Here is a 16,913-nt window from a genome sequence, read left to right as displayed (position 1 = left end):
CATAGATCACAGAAGTTACTTCTACAATGAAAGAAAAGAAAATTTTTGTCCCGGCGGAGCCCTCAAGGCCAGGGGCAGGAAGGGGCGGAGGGCACTAACACAACTGACCCAAGATACCCCCAACCCCTGTTCCTGTCCACTTCTCTCCAGTCACTTCTTCTTCTAGGGCATCCTCTACACCTCTATTCCTTCGGACCGGAAGCCCCTCCCTCCCTTCTCTGTCTTGCTATTTATAGTCCTCTTTAGGACCCAGTTCAAAAGTCCCTCCTGAGCCCATCTCACAACAGCCCAGACACACAGACGCAGGGTCACTTTCTTTGTTCTCCTAGTGTTCTGCACAAGAGAGGACGTGAGAGGACTCTGCCCTGTCTCCCCACTCCTCACTGAGAACTTTCTGGAGGCACACCCACCTCCTTTTCCCAGAAAGTAGTTCAGGGCCCAGAAGGCACACAGAAGGGAGGGAGGGAGGGAGAAAGACAACCAATGGGGGGGGGGGGGGGTGCAGAGAAAGAAAGCTCTGGCCTTCCACCTCCTGAGTCCTCAGGACACCTTTTTGATTCGGAAATGTTTACCAGTAGCTGCCTCTGGACACAGAGTAAAAGAATACACAGAGTAAAAGAAGAATCAGAGAAAACTAACTCGTAGTTAGTTAGCTGTCTCAGGCTGAAGTAAACAGGAAAGCAGCTCATGCAGCTTTAACAAAACAAAACCCAAATGGCATAGACCCTCAGACCCTACGGCGTTTTGGGGCACCTTCCTTGGGAGAGCTGAGCTCTCCTGGGTGGCCCAGGCTCTGACGGACTGCCCCAACAGAGTCTAAACCCAGACATCTTTTACCAAAACCTCCAACTTCAAAACTGACCCGTGCGTGCCCCACCCTGGAAAGGACTCTGATGAACTCAGGTTCACCCAGTGGTAATAACCACAGTCCTAGTCTGAAAGGGGTCCACTGGCCAAGGTGCTTGGGTAAGGGAACATTTCAGTGCATTCCCTCATCTAAGTCTCACGGGGGTGCCTACACTGAGGACAGGGGGCCTCCCAACTTGCCTCAGATGAACGCTCAGGCCACAGTATTCAGCAGATGGGGCCCAGGAGAGAAGACGAGAGGGGAGGAGAGGAAGACTCGGGCGGGAGTCCCCAGTTCTGCCAGCCAGCCCCGAACCTGGGCCCAAGGCTGGAGACTCCCTCTCTACATCACAAAGCAAGGCCTCTGAGGCTCCAGGCTTGGCCCTCCCGATGCCAACACTCCACCCACATCCACAGCAATCAGGTACATTTGGTTTGGGTCTTTTTAGAGGGCTGTGCCCTGCCAGTAAAATTTTCTCAGGATTTGCTTTGTACTAGGCACTATTGCTGTGTCTTAGAGAAACAGTGATGAACAGCTTCCTTTAAAAAACGTGTCAAATAACGTATTTTCTTCCTCCTAAAACACACATTTGGGTTGCTTTTTATTCACATATCATCTTAGGTTAATGCTTGCAAATTTTTAAGTTTTATTTTAGGTACTATATCACCTCTCCAATATCTAAATAAAACGAGCAGAGTCTTTTTTGCCCCTAGGCAAGGATCTGGATGCTACCTAGCGTTCTGTCCTTTTTGTTTGATGGAGAGAGAGGCACTCCAGAGATGCTGGGGGTCCCAAGAGCTGCCACTCCCAGAACCCCAGATCTCCAGGGCAAAGCCCTTGTGCAAACACATGCTCCAGCCCGCAGCCCCAGACCCCTTGTACCTCCAGGGGGATTTCCGTCCTTCGAAGAGCCTTATACTTGTACATGAAATCCAGCAGATCTTCCTCCTCCTCGTCCGAAAATGCCAGTGGGTTTTGGACCTGGTGGGGGTCCCAAGCCTTCACACCACCCTCATTCACATCTCCCTCAACCACTTAATGTCCATTTACAATCTACACGAAGGAGACAAAGTACAGCAGGGAGGATCAGTGTAGAAAGGAGCAAGGAAGGGCAGGCAAGGTCAAGGTTAGGTATATCACACAACAAGCCTGTTAGGACAGCCAAGGTCCCCGGTGTGTGAAGCAGGAGCCCGCATCCTCTGGGCCTCCCTGCAGGGCGGACCTGGGCTATGAGCGTGCCGCTAGAAACTGGCAGGCACCATGCACAGGAAGAAGCAGAGGTTCCAGAACCTACTGGATAAGCTGCCAAGGAACGTGGGGGCATTGCTGCCCTGACAGAAGGAAAACACTGCCTTAGCCGAGAGGTGTCAAACCCTGCCGCTGAGACCTATGACGTCACACCAAAGGGTGCTCAGGGAAAGAATGTCCTCTAGAATGGATAAATGTCGTGATGGTAGAGGGGCCTGGCGGCTTCCTCTAGTCCACGGACAAGCTGTGTTCACAGTGCATTATACTTGCATGTTCAGCTCCGAGCCTTCTTTGAGACAGGATGTCAAATACCAGGAAGCCTTCAGGGAGAACCTTAAGCAAAGTTACATCGATTGTTTTCCTTTCAAAGGCCAAGTCCCAGAGAAGCAAAGATGCCCAGTGGAAAGAAATTGGAGGAATACTCCCCCCCACACACACAGAAGACAGCAAGATTCCTGTTTTAGTCTACCTTGATTAAATCCACAAGTAAAATTCCAGAATTAATTCATGTCATTGAATGCGTAGTGTTTTTTTAGAATGTTCAATTCTTAAACATATTCCATGTCATCTGGCTAGGTGGTCAGCACATACCCAGCTTATCTGACACTCAAAGAGATAGCTTTTTACAATCCATATGTTGTTTTTACTTAGAAACACAGATTGTAGAGTAGGGGGCCCTCAGGTAATCTGGTCAACCACCCCATGGCCTGCGGAAAGAAAACCGAACTCCTTCTGGAACGCCCTGCTACTGCTCCTAAAAACACAGTGAGCCCCAGATGTGTTCTCCCCATCAACAGGGGACTCACTAGACTATAACACAGCACCCAACTTAACCAGGTGTGGGTTAAGCAAAAATAACAACAGACCCTAACCTTGACCAGGTTTTCCGGGCACTGCTGCTGTACTCCCCAATAGCCATCAGGAGGCAGCATGAGAGCTAGTTGTCTTAACTGCCAGTCGCAAAGTAGACCTGTAGGCTGGGAATGGCCTTGGTAAGGGCCAAGATTTCGATCATTAATCTTCCTTTGAGTTTTTTGCTCTGTGCATCCCCCTACCCGGGGGGTGGGGTGGGTGGGTTTAGGTTATCCTCTGGTTCCACCCTAGGTGGAATCAGGAAGTCATCTGGGAGCCTCATCTCATCTCAAGTCAGACCTTGACACTATCACAGAGAAATTCCTTCTGGACACAGATAGCCCTTGTCTGATGGGAGGGAAAAGAAACAGGCCTTCCTAGAGCATGAAGTCCTTGGACTAGGGCAGAAACCACAGACGCAGCCTGGCCAGTTCAGCCCCAGTGCCAAACTGCATCCTGGGAGTGGGCGTGGGGACTGGTTTGAATCCGTGCCTCTGTTCCCTCCAAATCTTGGCCCAGGGCTTTCCCTGTGCTGACGCTATCCACTCCTTAATAGTCTGATCACTTCCAGAGATGACCTCTGGGTGGGGAGAGTGACTCTCATGCAAGTTCATGGCCACAGCCACCATGTCCAAACCTCAGGTGATGGCGGCCAAGGCCCTGAGCCAGCAGAGCGGCTGTCCTATTGCCCAAGGCTGGGTGGCCTAGAGGGAAGTGCAGGAGCCCCTGCTGTCTGCCCCAGTCTCACGACATTCCATATTAGCAAATGTGTCAGCAGGACTAAGAAGGTGGGGAGCGGCCCCACCTCTTATCTCTGTGGGGCAGACAGGGAGGAAGAACACTTGGAGGCCAGAGTAGATGCATCTGCACTGAGCCAGAGGCCCTTCTCCCCGCACCCCCCGCCCCTCTCCGCTCCCATAGTGCCAAACAACCCCCAGGTTAGCGAACACATCCCACACAGCACACATTAGCAGGTGCCATTAATGGAAGTCAGCAAAAGTGTTGCAGAAGAGCACACCCGTCTGGAACACTTACATCCGCGTCCCCGACAGCCACCGAGGAGAGAGAAAACAAGATTCTGTTAGGGAAAAGGTCTTCGGGGATGAAGCTCACACACGTGTGAGCATGTAAGCCTGTGGACAGGTGCACGCCCAGACACACACTCCCTCCCTTCCCACGCTCTAAACCTCGGACAGCTCCTGCTGCTGGAGGAAACACGCAGCCCGGGCCACACTCCAGGCCAATGCAATTCTCTCTCTCTTTCAAAAGGGTGAATAAAAGACATGACTTTGCTTTTTAAATGATGTCCCATGCGCTTGATTTTTTTTTTTTTTAAGAAAAAAGTACATCTCTATGACTAATTCTGAGCAGTAATACAGACTTGAGTTTTTATATTACATCGAGGCAGGTAGAGAGAAGAGGGAGGAGAAAGAGCAGCCAGGCAGGAAGGAGAGGAAATAATAATAAGAATAAGGAGAGGGAGGAGGAGACCTGTGCCAGAAACATCAGGAAATCGACTGACAGGGGCAGAAATGGAGCCGAAGTGGGGAGAGAACGTTCTACTGGGGTCTGAGATGCACAGATGAAAATCATCTCAAGGGACCAGGAGGGGCCTTCTGACCGGAGTGTCTGTGACCCCCTGAAATCCTCTCCCACAGCGTCACTGGCCGGAGCTAGTCTCCACCTCCCCCAACACCATCTGCTGACTCTTCCCACCCGGCACCCTTCACTTGCAGAGATGGCCACATTTTATGGAGGAGGGGACAGAGACCTGCACAGCTCAGGGACTTTCCCACCAGTACAGAGGGCCTGGTGTAGACCAACCTGGTTCCTTGCCAGCAAACCCTGGGGAGACTTGGAGGTGTGGGGGAGAATTCTGGGGCACTGGGTGTTAGAGGGCCCGAGAAAGGGAGGGCTGCGGCAAAGTCCCAGATCATAGCTCTGAGCAGAGTCACCCCAGCCCGAGGCCCCACCAAGCCCAGCCCGCTACCCAGTCCCCAACACCCCCATTCCTGTAGGTCCTGGGGAGAGCAACCTTGACTAAATCCCTACAGTCGACTGAATTCTATTTCAATGCACTGGAAATGCAGCCTCTGATTTGGAAATCATCAGCAGTCACGAAAAGGTGAGGGCATCCCAGAAAACAGCACAAAGCAGTCCCGTGTGGAAGGAATGGAGGAGAAGGCAGTCCCCCAAGGAGTAATATGCCAGAATTAGAGGCTTTCAGAATGGCTCACGGAATTTATGAACTCAAAACTGGTGAGTAGTTAGAAATAACCACAGTTGCCTGGGGTTGCTGGGACCTCAAGATCACCATGAACCAGTATGTCCACTAGGTCCAAGCACTAGCCTCTATCACTGCAATGCAATTTTCCTTCATAAAACTGAGATATAACTGACATATAACATGTTATTTGTGATATATATATGTGTGTGTGTTTTTGTATGTGCGTGTATATATGTATATACATATGTGTCTGTTTCTGATGCGGACTGGGTGGCCTCTGAGTCATGCAGAGCTGGTCAGAGTTAGACCCCTGGGTAGGACACCAGTCTCGACTGTCCTGCTCAGAACTCTTTTGACTGTCAGTTTGCACTGGGTTTATGGTCTCCAAAACACACACGTCCTACACTGACTTTCAAAAGCCTTAGAGAAATCTTATAAATGAAGAAATGAAGGGAAAACAGGATACTTCCTAAAACCAGCTCACGCCCTCTGTTCTCACCACTATGGGAGGCATGGCCATGCCTTGGCCGCCCCAGCACTGGGAGCACAGGCAGTAGAGAGGACCATGCTTGCCTCCTCCTCCCCTCATGTCAGCTAGACGCTATAGGCCCCAGTGGTCTTTTGCCTTGGAGCCAAAGGCAGCTCCTCCATGGCGGACACCCTCCATGGTGGGTACAAGGGGAGCTGAGTTGGTCTAGCACCATGGCCAGTCCCTCACGTGTCTACTCAGGATCAGGGACACAGCAGGAGCAGATCGGGAGAGAACACGTCCAACCACGGGGCGGCCACGGCTGCATCAAGCCATCACTTGCTCACAGGAAAGGCAGGAGCATGAGTCCCTGTCCAGGACTGGGAAACCCTGTTTTCCTCCCTGCTCCCGGAGGTTTCCTGGCTGCTCCGGGCTGAAATACAAAGCCTTTTCACGGACATTTTCACAACCACGCAGTGAGGTGGGGAGGCAGGATCTTTACGTCTATTTTACCAAGGGGAAATCGAGGCTCAGCATGGTTAGGTGGTTCACGCACAGTTACACAGCTAGTAAGCGGCAAAGCAGGGCCAGGGCTCCCTTAGCTGCACCTGGACCAAAACCCTGGAGCTATGGGGATCTGTCACTTCCAAGGACTGGGGTAAGTTCCTGTGTCCTCATCACAGAGCACCAGGAAATATGGCCTGCGGTGGTCTCAGAAGATCTCCACACTTTCTTTGATACACCTTCCTTCAAGAGGTGGAGATTAATTCCCCTCCCCTTGAGTGGGGGCTGGACCTAATGACTCTCTCCCAACAAACAAAAGAAGGCAGAGGTGGTGGCATGTGACTTCAAAGACTAGGTCCAAAAACCTACTGCGGCCTCCCAAGTGTCCTCTCTCTACCGGATCACTCACTCCAGGTGAAGCCAGCTGCTATGTTGTAAGGAAGCTTAGGCAGCCCGAGAGAGACCCATGTGGTAAGGACCCGAGCCTGCAGCCGGGAGCCACGAGAGAGCCATCTTAGAGACAGATCCTCAAAGCTCAGTCAAGCCTTCCGATGACCACAGCACCTGCCAGTATCCTGACTACAACTCTTCATAGACCCTGACCCGGAACCCCCCCAGTTCAGCTGCTCCTGAATTCCGAGCCTGCACACACTGTAAGATAACACAGGTTTGTTATTTCAGGGAGTTAACCTCCTGAATTCCCCACAGACTGTGCAGCTGGAAGGGAGCCCCAGGGTCAGGCGCCAGCTTCTGGTTAGAACCTCCGCCGGAGGTGAGAGCCCAGCACACTGCACAGAGGCTGGCTGCTTACTCACCTTTCCGGGTCCTGCAGGTGGAGCAGCAGGTACACACTGTGGGGATGGGGGACATCATCAGTGATACCCCTCACTCGGCAGGAACCAGCCCCAGGCAAGCGGGGAGGCTCCAGTGGGTTCAATATAGGGGTCCCAGGACTGTGGGTCTCTGTAGAGACACCAAGGTGGGGGAAGGAGATCATTCCGGATTCCGCTTCTTCTCAGGGGCTAAAAAATACCCATGCCTGGCCCACAGAGGTCTGTCCTTAAGTCCTCCAAAAAATAATTGCCACTGCACCCGCCCCCACATCCCTGCTCTTGATGCCTTCCAGTTCAGAATGGCCTCCAGGAAACCTTCTCAGACTGACGTCTGGCTCTTCGGAGTGCTTAGGGTCAGTCACTTGGCTGTTGCTTTGCAAACTCTACTGGTCTCAGTGCCCATCTGGGCCTTGGTATACAGTAGGTGCTTACTAAATACATGCTGAACGTCTCCAAAATCATGGAAGGCAAGGATCATTCTTTCAACACCCTCTGCACCCTTCTTGGGTTTCAATGCCAAGCTTTCAATAAATGGTGTCTAACACAATTTTGTAGGGAGGGCAATATGTTCCTGGAAAGTCTGTATTTTTATTTCACACCAGGGATACGTATTTTTATTTTACATACACTGTTCCATAATATCTCACTCTGTTTTGTCCTTTTCTCACTAGGCACCATGTTTTTGAGATCCGCCTGGATGAACCTTGAGACTGCTGCCTCCCACAGCTGTACACATCTCCATGGGGTCCAGCCACCGCCTCTTATCTGTCCGCTGTTAGGCTGCCTTCAACAGCTGCCAGCTGTCCAGGCTTGGCAAATTCTCCTGTTTGCTCTCCTCCCAACCCTAAGACATAGGCTGAATAGGGATTACGGTACCCTCTTTCCAGAGGAAAGCACTCGAGGGAACTGTGCTCGTCTTCCATGCCCAGGTCGAATTCTGTAGTAGTGACCACCTGGGGTATCGTTCCGAGAAAGGGTCGGCGGCCCAATGCGAACAATGTGGAAAGTGCCTAAGGATGTCTGCCTTGCTCACACTGTGTCTGCTGCTCTGCGCAGGCCCACGGTCGCCCTGCCCAGAATGGGAGCCCAGACACCAGCCCCACCTGACCACGTCTTGTGTCCAAGGCCCATGAGGCCAGGAGGGAAGAACACCAGCCCTTGGTAGCTGGGCCTCCTCTGCCAGACATCCTTCCAGGCACCTCGATCCCCAACTGCCCTGGGGCCTCTGATCTGGGTGCTTTTGCGGCATGCCCAGGCCCCGGGTCATCTTTCACCTGTCTCTCTTCCCGAGAGGACTTTTATTTTAGGCCCCAGGACAGCTGGAGCGAGTGCCACATGGTCCCTGCCCTTCCTGCTGGGTCAGCACCTCCCTCCTCTGCCCCCTGGAATCACAGGTGCTGTGGCCGAAGGGAGCAGCAGGGAGAGCAGGCGGCATCCTGTGGTAGCATGAAGGTTCTCTGCTTCTCCAGGAGTTCCGAGGGCTCAGCCTGAGTTCCGGCATGCCACAGAGTGCGTCAGAGCTAATGGGAGGCGGCAGGACTAGCACCGAGACGGAGAATCCCAAACCCATGTCTATCTAGTGCTGGTCTGGGAAAACGGTCGAAGCCGGGCACATGCTTCCCATCGCCTTCTGACCTTACCAGGCTTCTCCCTTTCCCACGTTCCGAGGCTGCCCTGAATCACCCACCAAGGAGCAGTCTAGGCAGGATGCCTGGATCTAGTCCTGGGTGGCCTTGGCACCATACATGACCTCTCTGAACCTACTTCCTCTACTTGGTTCACTTTATAATGACAACATAGAATCTTAGAGGGCGAGGGACTGTGGGGCCGCTGAGGCCCACGTGCTGGCCAAAGCAGGAAGACCTCCTTAGAGCCTCAGTACATGATCATCCAACTTTGATTTGGCTCCTTCCAATTTTCAGGGACCTCTCAAGGCAGCTCATTTGTCTCCTGGACACTTTCCCATTAGAAAACATTTTCATGGGTGGGGTTAGATAACAACAGAAGCAATAGCAGCTACTACATAAAATGCTAGGCATGACCCTAAGCACTCTTGCACAGATTATCTTATTTGAATCCTCAAGACACCCCTGCAAATGGGTATTGTCATCCCATGTGTACAGATAGGGAACCTGAGCCCAAGTCATACAGGTAGGAAGCAGCTGCCCCCTGGGGACTTTATCAACTTTAGCCCATTGGTTCTTGCTCTATCCTCTGAGCCTCCCAGAACTGGGGCCCATTTTTTCTTCCAAATAACAGTTTACATTGAGGTTCTGTAGCCCATGAGCTTACCGAAGGTGGAGGTGACTCCTAATTCCAGTTTTTAGCCCTATTTCTGAGATGGTGCCCAATAGGTCAGAAGCTGGAGATGCTCAAGGACATCTAGATGGTGGAGGGGTGAGCACCTGGAGGGCACTGGCCCAGGAGTGAGGAGGCCCCAGAGAACTCCAGTCAGTGGGTTACCCTGGATACCGTTCCCTTCCCTGGGCCTCAGTTTCTTCGCTGGTAAAATCCGAAGGTCAGATTGAACGATCCTGAGGTCCCTGCCTGCCTGGACTTCTGGGATTCCGTTCTGAACTCTCCTGGGGGAGGGTTCACTTAGGAGATAACCCCCGACCCAAGATGATCCTCACCCCTATAGCCAAGCTTCGACCTTCCCAACCCCACTGGAGTTAAACCATCTTCCCTCCAAGAAAAACAGCCACAATCTTCACACCCGGGGCCTGGGGTAAAGTGGGCTATTCCTCAGAAAGGAGGAAACTGATGGACACCAGGCCTGGCTCTGAGCTGTTCCCCTCTCCCTGGCAGGGCACGTGAGTCTTTATTCCTAGGGCAGCCATAGGGCCCCTTTGTTCCCAAACCTGTCCATGACCCCCAAAGTCAGGTGGGGTCCCTGAGGCTTGGGCTGCACCTCACAGCACAGGGTCAGGGCTCCGCTCTGTGTTCAAAAGCAGGGCTGCTACCAGGCACATGTCACAGACCCAGGCTCTAAAAGGGTGGTCTGATTCCCATCTGCAAGGCTTGATTTCCCACCAAGGGTGAGGAGTCAAGCTGGCAATCCAGGACTGGCCCCTGTACCCTCTTCACCATTAACCCAGCCATGCTCAGCCACTGAGAGCCAAGGGCCCTGGAAGCAACCCAAGTAATGGTCTGGGAAGATGTGAGTCCTGGCCCAGCACCCTACCCCCTCATAAGCCCCCAACCCATGCCCCCTCAATAAGCCTGAAACCCACTGATGGGTCAGACACCTGTGGGTTCCGAATTTGGCTGTACCTCAACACCATCCCATATGTGAATCTCCTCCCCGACTTGCCGACCGCTCCAGACATGGATGCCGGGCTCTGCATGTTTAACGGGGCCCCGAGGTCAATGCTAATATAAGCATCCTGAGACACTGGGGATACAGGTGGGGTCTCCCTAAAGCCATGGCCTCTGCAGGAATCAGACCTCAGAGCTAGTGTGGCCCTTGGCACATAGTGGCTGATGGCGTGCGTGGTGAATGGGGGCTCAGGGCTGGGAGGAGATGGTGGAGTGAGGAAGTACAGGAGACGTTCAGGCAGGGGAAAAGGACCACAGGAGCCGTAAGCCCTGGGTGGGGAGGAGGAAAAATTCAGGTGCAGGTAAGTCCTCCTGGGAGTGTAGGGTCAGAGAGGAAAAGAGGGGAGGAAGCTGCTTTGGCCGAGGGCCAGCTGTGCCCATGGCCTCCAGACTTGGTTCAGGCACTATTCCCCAACCACCCTCAGATCATCAGATGGAGCACGCAAGACCCTTTGGTGCAGGTGGTCTAATCCTGTCCCCTGATCAGAGTCCCCCAGGCTAGCCTCCCATGCTGGCCTGAGTGGTGCTCTGCCTCTCAGCCGGCCTGGAATGATCTGATGGACATTTGTGTGCACGGCAATGCTGGGTTATATGCCACATGATGTAGACTGGGCCGCTGGCAACAAAAGCAAAGCCTATGAACTGGAAAGGGGGAAGAGGGAAATGACACCTACCTGAGCTGCTAGCACTCTCAGAAGCGCTCCTGGACATCTTGGGCTGGCCGTGTTTGCCGGTGGCTCGCCCGGACCCTGGTGTGGGGGTGCTGGAGGGAGCAGGGGCACCGTCACCCCTGATGGTGGTGAGGTCCTGCATGCTGAAGCTGCGAAGTCTCTCTGATAAGGCTCCCTGCCCCTGGAGACAACACAGAAGGGGGCCCAGGTCAGAGGCCTGCCCTACACAGCACAGGCTGCGGGGCAGGCGGCAGGCAGACACCATACAGGGGGCTTCTGGCAGTCAGCCAGGTGGAACTCAAGAGCTGAAAGGACTCTGCAGAGGGCCGGGGGCCGGGTGTACTTGCTGGAAGCACCGAGAGGGTCAAGGTCTAGAATGTTCCAAGGCCTTCTGTGGGTCCCAACAATTGTTCCTCTGGCTCCTGGCTCCTTCCTCTCCTTCAGACGCCCACATCACAGGGTGAGCCAGAGCCAGAGACAGACTCACTCCGGGCTGAGGACAGCAGCCTGCCGTTGCTGCTTCTCTGGCTTTAACATGAATAAAAATCCCTACGTAGCCACATTTTGCTCAGTTCCCAGGACATAAGAATCTGGTCAGAAAGAGCAAAACCTAATAATCTGTGTGCTCGGGCCTTCCTCTTTTCCAAGGAAATAAAATTCAGCCAGTTTTTTGTTGTTTTTTTTTAAATGTTTGACAACAGTGATTTCTCTTATCTGTTCATGTTGCTGTGTATGAGGCTCATTTCCTTCTACTCTAGCATCTGAGCTTCATAAAATACACAAAAGGTAATGAATCAGGAAAGGGGGAAAATGATATTAAAAAAAAAAAAGCCCTGCTGACTCTAACCATTTCATATTCTGAGAGAGTCACAGAATTCATCTCAGGGGAAAATTGTTCTTTTGTTTAGGAAAGCAAGATCAATCCATTATACTTATGAAAGGGAAGGTCCTTGCTGTCTGGATGAGAGAATCTGTGTCAGAATGAAAAGGATCACAGCAATGCTGATGCTCGGGGAGAGTGGTATTGCCCCAGGGGAGCCTCAGGAGTTGGAGAGGGAGCTTGTGTTTGGGGGAGAAGGACCTGGGAGGGAGGCCAGGGTCTGGTAGGAGACTGGGGTTATTGAGAATGGGATTGGGATTTGAATAGGAGGAGACTGGCCAGTAACCACCAGGCAAATGGATGAAGCTGGGCGTCGTCAGAAATACTGGTGGGCCTGTAGAATTTCCACAGGGACAAGGACAGCAGGGGATGGGGGAGGAGATATTCTACTTGGATAAGGAAGGAAAGAGTGGTTCTAGAGAGCTGGAGGCCTTGGGGACAATAAGGCACAACAGATGGAACAGAACCAACAAATAAGCACAAAATCAGTGGGAATAGCTGACAAGAAGGTTCTGGTTTGGGGGTGGGATGAATGAAACAAACAGGGACCACAATGGCTTAGTGGGATGCTTTCAACATGGCAGAGGGTTTGGAGGACATTTTTCATTTCACTTGAGGAGAATAAAGAAAAAAAAAAAAAAGCAATGAAAACAGCCAGCAAAGCAGAGCAGTCCATACAAGTGACTAGTCAAAGAGCCAGTTAGAAAAAGGAGCAAATGCAGAATGAGTTCGTTAGAGCGAAGAGGAGAAACAAAAAAAGGTCTAGAAGAAATGTCGGAGTAAAACAACATGCATGAAAATATGAAAAAGACCAGTTCCCAACCTACCAAAGATATAAAAACGTCTCTAGGAAACTAACAACAAAAAAGAAAACTATTTTAATACTCAAATAAAATTAGAACTGTATATCCAGGCGAAGGGGAGTCTGATGTTAAAAAGAGATGGAAATCCCCCTGTTAGCCTCAGATACCACCTGTATGATGGCGGCCAAGGAGTCGAGGGCTCACCTTCTAGACATGAACAACTGGGTGGTCTGCGCCATGAAAACCAGGTGGGACTAGCTGCCCAGTATAATCCCCTCCAAAAGCTATCAGCCAACAATCCACGATTATTTCACCTGGAAGCATTTTAGGTGACATCCAGAACTCAGAAGAAATGAGAGGACTGAAGAACAAAAATTGATTCTGAAAAGAAGGGGGGAAATATTGCTACGGACAATGGCATAATTCAGTGTTAGTTTCACACCCAGGAAGACCATTCACTGGCTCGCTTTCAGTCTTCCTCTGTTTAGTTACTCTTGTCCAACAAGAAACAATTTATCAAGGACGTTCTCTGGGCAAGAAGCTGTGCTAGGTGTTATTAGGAAACATCAACAATACAGCTTGATTTTGGACTAAATATAAAAAGACAAATGTATAAATAACCACACAGAGCTGCTGGACCAGAAGGTATAGAAATTGAGGATGAAGAGCAAGGGTTCTAGAGTCAAATTACAGTCCTATCATGGATTGCTGGGTGACCTTAATCTCTCCCCACCTCAATATTCTCCTCCGCCAAGGAGCATCCACATGGCGGGATATGGGGAGGGGGGAGGGTTACATGAGATTATGCCCAAACAATATCCATTACAAAGCCCAATGCCTAGTAAGTGTTCAAAAAATGCCAGTTATGATGATGGTGATGACGATGGTGCTGATGATGATACTGCCTCCTGAAACATACAAATTGCTGTTGGAATAAAAAAATGAAAAGACTACATTGGGCCAAAAGGACACAGATGGGCTTCATGACCCCAAGCCCAAATAAATGGCCAGGGACAAACTCCATCAATGTGTCTGCTAGTTCTTGCAAATGCTCAGCAATCTATCTGAGAGCAGGCACCATACATGGCCTCTTCGGCAAAGCAGTGGATTCCACTCCCAGAAGCCAGCCAACCTAGCTCCAATATTACTAGCATCATGAAGATCGGAAGTGGCAGAAGTTAGCAAAGAAAAGGGGTAATAATAGCTCTGTATCAATATAGTCCTGACTCAGGCAAAATCAGAGTAGCGTAGATTCAAGGATCTTGAAAACAAATCAGCCTTTATCTGTCAAACCAATCTGAGATGGTTAGAATTGATATGGCCTTCTCATTTGTAAACCTCTCAGCCCTGCTCAGACTCCTGTCCATACCTCATTCCCATTCATTTTCCACAAACCCCAATCCACCCTGCTACTTGGGCTCTGCTCTGGAGAACCTCCATTTTATTATTCTGAGAACAGCCAAGAGTTGTTCACTGGTATTCCACAAAATTGGGCTCCCTATTTTGGGAAAATTAAGTTGGATCCCCTAAGTTTATTAAAGCTTAATAACTAGGGGCACGTGGGTGGCTCAGTTGGCTGAGTGACTGCCTTCGGTTCAGGTCATGATCCTGGAGTTCCAGAATCGAATCCTGCATTGGGCTCCCTTGCTCAGTGCGGGGGAGGAGGGAGGTCTGCTTCTCCCTCTGCTGTTCCCCCTCTCATGCTCTCTTTCTCTCTCAAATAAATAAATAAAATCTTCTTTAAAAAAGGCTTAATACCATATTCTCCATAATTCAATTATCCATATTACCATATTAAAGCCTCTGAGAAGTCCTACAGTGTTTCAAATTAACTCACTGTATCTCAAATGAATTTGCCCACAGTGGGGTATACTGTTGGTTGGCCATCCAAAAATCATCCCCCACCCCATTCTTGACATGGTGAAAAAATACCAGATTTCCCAATCTCCCTCGTAAGGATGGATGGCTATGTGATCCAATTCTGCCCAATGGAAGGAGAAATCTGCTAAGGAATTTCTGGGAGAGGAACTTTCTCTTGCTAAGAGAAGAAAGGCCTGACCCTGCTCCCTGTTTTCTGCCTCTGATTCTGGTGGAGGGGCCATTTTGTGACTAAGAGACTCACAGAAACATCCATCCAGAGCCTCAACATCACTCCCTCACCAGAATAATGACAGCCCTCTTTTACACCCAGACTTTGTGTAAGTGATTTTCATCAATTTCAAGACGTATATTCTTTTTTCATCACTGATACAAGGGTGTGTCTTACAATTATCGTTGCCTTGACATCACTGTCATTGCCTACATAGGAATGCACTTGGTTGTCATTCCCCATGGCACGAACTGGACACCCGAACTGAACTGAGTGTTCAACTCACAAACCATCAAGAACCACCCGAAGAAGAAATATGGGTCCCAGTTGTCTGAAGCACATTCCACGGAGACCTCTGGTAAGATCAAGAAAGAGGCAGCATCCAACCTGGCAGAATGTGTAGCAGGAGTGCGGATAAAAGAGACAAGAGCTCTGAATCACCAGTGCTCCGGAAGGTAGAGAGTGGTATGGCATGGTTGTAAATGGATACAGAGGAGCTCAGGGGAAAAGTGATTCAGAGGAGTCGGACTCAGAAAGTTTAAAAGTGAGGTTAGGAAGACCTCAACCAATTGATCGTGCTTATACGTTCTTTTTAATGTGTGTACAAAAGTGACGCACGAAGATTCGATGTCCAAACAAGTCTAAGAGAGTCCTTTGGATAAGTAGAAGTAAAGAGCTTTCTGTCCTAATTTAATTGGTGATATGTTCTTCCTTATAAGATAACAATGTATCTCAGAAACCACAGCATTTTTAGCTCAATGCAATATGGCTGCCCGTCTCCACAAAGTTTTCTCTGACCAGCTCAAGCTCCCTGGCTGGGTGCTCAGGGAAGTCTGGGATTCTCTGTAGCACCTCACACAATTATATTTAACTACTGCTATTGTTTGTGGGTTTGTCTTGTCCTCCAGACTGTCCGTTTTATTTACTAGTACAGCTTTGGTGTCTGTCACCATGATACAAATTAGGGGTCAAGGAGCTGAATGAAGGAACATGCAGCCATTTACCGAGCAATCCCCTCAGTAAGGGGCAGCAACAGGAAATCCCCGCCTGCACCCAGTGCATGGGGTCAAGGGGTCACGGTCCTACCCCTGAAGGAGCCCCTGTGGGCAGGGACTCTAGCTCTGTCCTCAAGGAGTATAGGAGAAATGCTGGAGGGCTGGAGGGTCCAAAGGTCAGAGAGGCCAGGCTCCCCACAGGAGACTTCACGTGAGCTGGCCTTGGAGGACATGTGTGGGTGAAGATGCGGGCCAAGTGGAAGAAGTAGATTTCTTAGTCAACCACCACTCTGAGCTGCCACTTCATTCCCTGCCAGAGGAGATGCTAAGGACACACGGGCACCACCTTCAAACTGGGTTAGTGCCCAAATGAACGCTTTGATGGAAGGGCCTGCTAAAAGGTCACAGGTTTCTTCTAGAACAGCTGGCGGGTGGAGGACAGGGGCAGGGGTGTGACCTACTCTTTACTGCATGCCCTCTTTTGTGCTTTTAGGACTTTATACCATAAACGTGTATTACCTTGAAGAAATCATTACCATTTCATTTTCAGAAACACAGAACTTTCCCAAGTTCGCCTTGAAGTTCCCATTTTTGTAAATACAGGGCTTGCAGGATGCTAATAAATGCCATCTAGACCAAAAAAGAATGACACGGAACTTTTTTTTTTTTTTTTTTAAATAAACAAATGAGAACAGAGAAGGAAGAAGTGATGGCTCTAGACACTGCAATGCATTCGCCGTCCAGCTCCGAGAGCCTAGGCTCAACTCTGCTATGAGGGGCCTTGACCAAGCCATGTTGGTCCTTCTCAGCCTTGCAACCTCATTGGGAAGTTAAAACATTGAACAAGATTCCCTTCGAACTGGAAAACTCTGAGTTCAAGAATCTATAACCCTCTTCTGTGGCTCATTAGCTGGCTCTGATTGAAATTCCAAAATAAGGGTTTTGAGAATTATTTGAAAATCTCTAAAATAAATGTTGGGTCTCCCACGGTAACTCTGATGGTGGAATAGAGTCTAGCGTGTATGTGTGTGTGTTGTTTAAAGTCCTGTGTCAATTTCCTCCCCAGCCAACACTCAGTTCAGAATATGAGCCATAAACAATCTTAGAATGCCGGAGCCCTTTCATGAACCAAGGTCAGCCTACCCTGAGTACATCTGAGCCTTCCTGGGGCTATCAT

The 16,913-nt window shown here is 50.3% G+C and overlaps 1 protein-coding gene across 2 annotated transcripts in view; it reads right to left on the bottom strand.

Moving 5' to 3' along the window:
- The window catches only part of REEP1 (receptor accessory protein 1), a 109,210-nt gene that overhangs the window by 7,636 nt on the left and 84,661 nt on the right, over nucleotides 1-16,913 (bottom strand). The window contains exons 6-8 of one of the 2 annotated variants that reach the window (XM_059405676.1): nucleotides 10,973-11,150; nucleotides 6,963-6,998; nucleotides 1,730-1,881 (exon numbers count right to left, since the gene is read on the bottom strand). In XM_059405676.1, coding sequence (XP_059261659.1) covers nucleotides 1,730-1,881; nucleotides 6,963-6,998; nucleotides 10,973-11,150 — 366 coding nt within the window. The remainder of the gene's footprint in view (nucleotides 1-1,729; nucleotides 1,882-6,962; nucleotides 6,999-10,972; nucleotides 11,151-16,913) is intronic. The other variant, XM_059405675.1, reaches the window with a different exon arrangement.

This window comes from Mustela nigripes, chromosome 7 (genome assembly GCF_022355385.1).
Source record: "Mustela nigripes isolate SB6536 chromosome 7, MUSNIG.SB6536, whole genome shotgun sequence".
In the NCBI taxonomy this organism is placed as follows: Eukaryota; Metazoa; Chordata; class Mammalia; order Carnivora; family Mustelidae; genus Mustela; species Mustela nigripes.
This window is presented reverse-complemented; position numbering and strand designations above follow the sequence as displayed.